The sequence below is a fragment of the Etheostoma spectabile genome, chromosome 21 (assembly GCF_008692095.1).
Source record: "Etheostoma spectabile isolate EspeVRDwgs_2016 chromosome 21, UIUC_Espe_1.0, whole genome shotgun sequence".
Taxonomy (NCBI): domain Eukaryota; kingdom Metazoa; phylum Chordata; class Actinopteri; order Perciformes; family Percidae; genus Etheostoma; species Etheostoma spectabile.
In genome coordinates, this window is record NC_045753.1 from 22540516 (window position 1) to 22542885 (window position 2370).

Sequence of the window (2370 nt, forward strand, 5' to 3'; positions counted from 1 at the left end):
GGCTTACATTTAAATGCAAGGCATTCAAAAGACGACAGCTCAGGCAGGGCAACGGGACAAAACCAGATCACTTCGATGGATGACAGCCAGACCGGTCAGTGTGTAGTGTTACCGTGAAAACTCCAGCGTTACTAGTCCTAGGAGCGGCAGAACCCTGATGACGTGTTGGAGATGCGATGAGACCTGCGCCAGACCAGAGGGATGGGATGTTGTGTTCCGACCGGGAGAAAGCAAACTTTTGTCTGCAACTTCTGTGTACGCAACGCGGCTGGCAAAGGAGTCCAAGTTGTTTAATGACCAATATGCACAATGGAGTGGTTTAGTTGTTAAATTTCTTCAGTTGTGTGACGGAATACTTCAACATCATGCCAGTCGTGAAGAGGGGTCTGTTAGCTGTTAGCAATGCCCGTGATGCACAGAAGAGAGCCATCAGACACAGTAAGCAAACAGCAGTGACTTTGGGTGGAGACCTCTCCAACATCAGCAGTTGCTTTGGGTGAAAGTCTCTCGACGGCAGACAGTGTTAAAAAGAAATCCAAGCAATGGTAAACTGGTAAGTTGACATCTGCTGGAGTCGGCGGAATCCATACAGAACACATACAATCCACACTGTTTACAAGTGAGCAACTACACTAGTATAACTTACTGGACATAATACTGATCAATAAACGTACTGAATGGCCTGGTTGTATAGCAACAACTGTTGCACAAAGGATTTCAGTCAGAGAAGCCGCAAACAAACAACGCCAACGTCCTCTCTCAACCGCATCTCAGGCTAATATAAAAACACACCATGGCACTGTAGATGTGTTTAATACACAAGTAAGTATTTGGTGACTCAGTGAACTTAAAACTGGTCCATGCTTTAATGCTTGCCCTTCTCTGCAACTCATATGTCAACTACCTTTATGAAAGCATATCCTGACCCAATTAAGCGGTTTGAATCAGAATTACGCATTTGTTTTCCTTTTACTCACCAACGCCCCCTCCAGTTGGAAGATGGCAGAAGATCCGTGCCGATTCTCTGGCGCCATCTTCCGCCTCCAGCGCCGTCGACGAAACGTATCCGATGAACGCTCCTTCTTGTGGAACTTCCAGCCAATCAGAGAAGAGAATTCCCAGCCCTCAGGATCCCCTTGGTCCCTCTTCTGTGAGCACAAATGTTTAATAAACAAGTAGCACAAACATGATTTTATTAACGAAACTGAGTGATTATATACTGTGAAATAAAGAGAATCCGGATATCAGTCTCCATTAATCTTGATCAAATAATCATAATTTGCAATATTAACTTCCTATATTAAACAATGCCACATTATATACAGTAGCACTGCCCTATTGGCCTTTGCTGACCTCCACAAGGGCTCCTGCAGGCAGTGTGGCTCTTTTGCGCGCTCGAACCAGCCGTCTCCTGCGGTGGACGTGGTACACCTTCTCCGCAGAGGCCCAGGATTGGGGCTTGTCTTCTGGGGGAATAGTGATTCCATACTCCCAGCCTGTGGAGTGCACACACAGAAACATTTACACAAACAATTTGACTTTGTTTCATTATTGTTTGTTTTGGATACAAGAACATATAGTTTAAGTTTAACCATATGAGTTTAATGTATTATTATTATGACTTATCAAAGAGTTACAAGCGAGTCGGAGCCCTGGCAAACCAAGAGAGAGAGAGGAACGAAATAACTAAATAAGAAACTTGAAGAACTGTATAGATTTTAGCTGGGGAGGTAACTGTCTGCACCTTGATCATCCACGGCTCTGTTGTCATCCACAGTCCACTTGTCCTCCCACATCCAACCTGGAGGACACTCAAACTCTCCAGGGTTACGGCTCTTCTCTCCATTCTGGGCAACACAAAACCTGGGTTAGCGGCCCAATTTAATTTTTTTTCATTCGTTGATTTTCTTCATGACGTTTGGCCCACTTTTCTATTAGAACAGGTTAAAGAAGAAAAAGCAAGAAAACCTGAGGGGAAATAATGGAGCTGCCTCCAAAGTCAATGAGTAATTAAGAGAAAGAGTGTCTGGCTGGTATTCATGCATGCTTTTTGTGTTGTGTGCATCATAGAGAAAAGGGAAATATTAACTGTGTTTGTGTGATATTTAAAGCCAACGGCACATTTATTTGCATGTCAGCGAGTTGCTCTCACCACATCGGTGAAGGGCTCAGAGGCAGCCTTCCACTCTCCACCGGGGAAGCGGGTCTCGTTTTGATACACCTCGTCTGTGAATTCAGTGTGTCCAGCATCTGCCTCCGTTAAGAGACTGAAACGCAAAGTCAAACATATTTACCATCTGTGTGTAACATGAAAACACATTTATCTAATAAGGCTCTGCGTGCGTGTGTGTGTGTGTGTGTGTGTGTGTG

At 44.5% G+C, this 2370-nt stretch overlaps 1 protein-coding gene across 3 annotated transcripts in view; it reads right to left on the minus strand.

Moving 5' to 3' along the window:
• The window catches only part of LOC116671150 (myoferlin), a 31343-nt gene that overhangs the window by 10670 nt on the left and 18303 nt on the right, over positions 1-2370 (minus strand). For all 3 annotated transcript variants that reach the window (XM_032502144.1, XM_032502145.1, XM_032502143.1), the window contains 4 exons: positions 2153-2267; positions 1745-1847; positions 1354-1496; positions 978-1148 (listed from right to left, as the gene is read on the minus strand). In XM_032502144.1, the coding sequence (XP_032358035.1) occupies positions 978-1148; positions 1354-1496; positions 1745-1847; positions 2153-2267 (532 nt within the window). The remainder of the gene's footprint in view (positions 1-977; positions 1149-1353; positions 1497-1744; positions 1848-2152; positions 2268-2370) is intronic.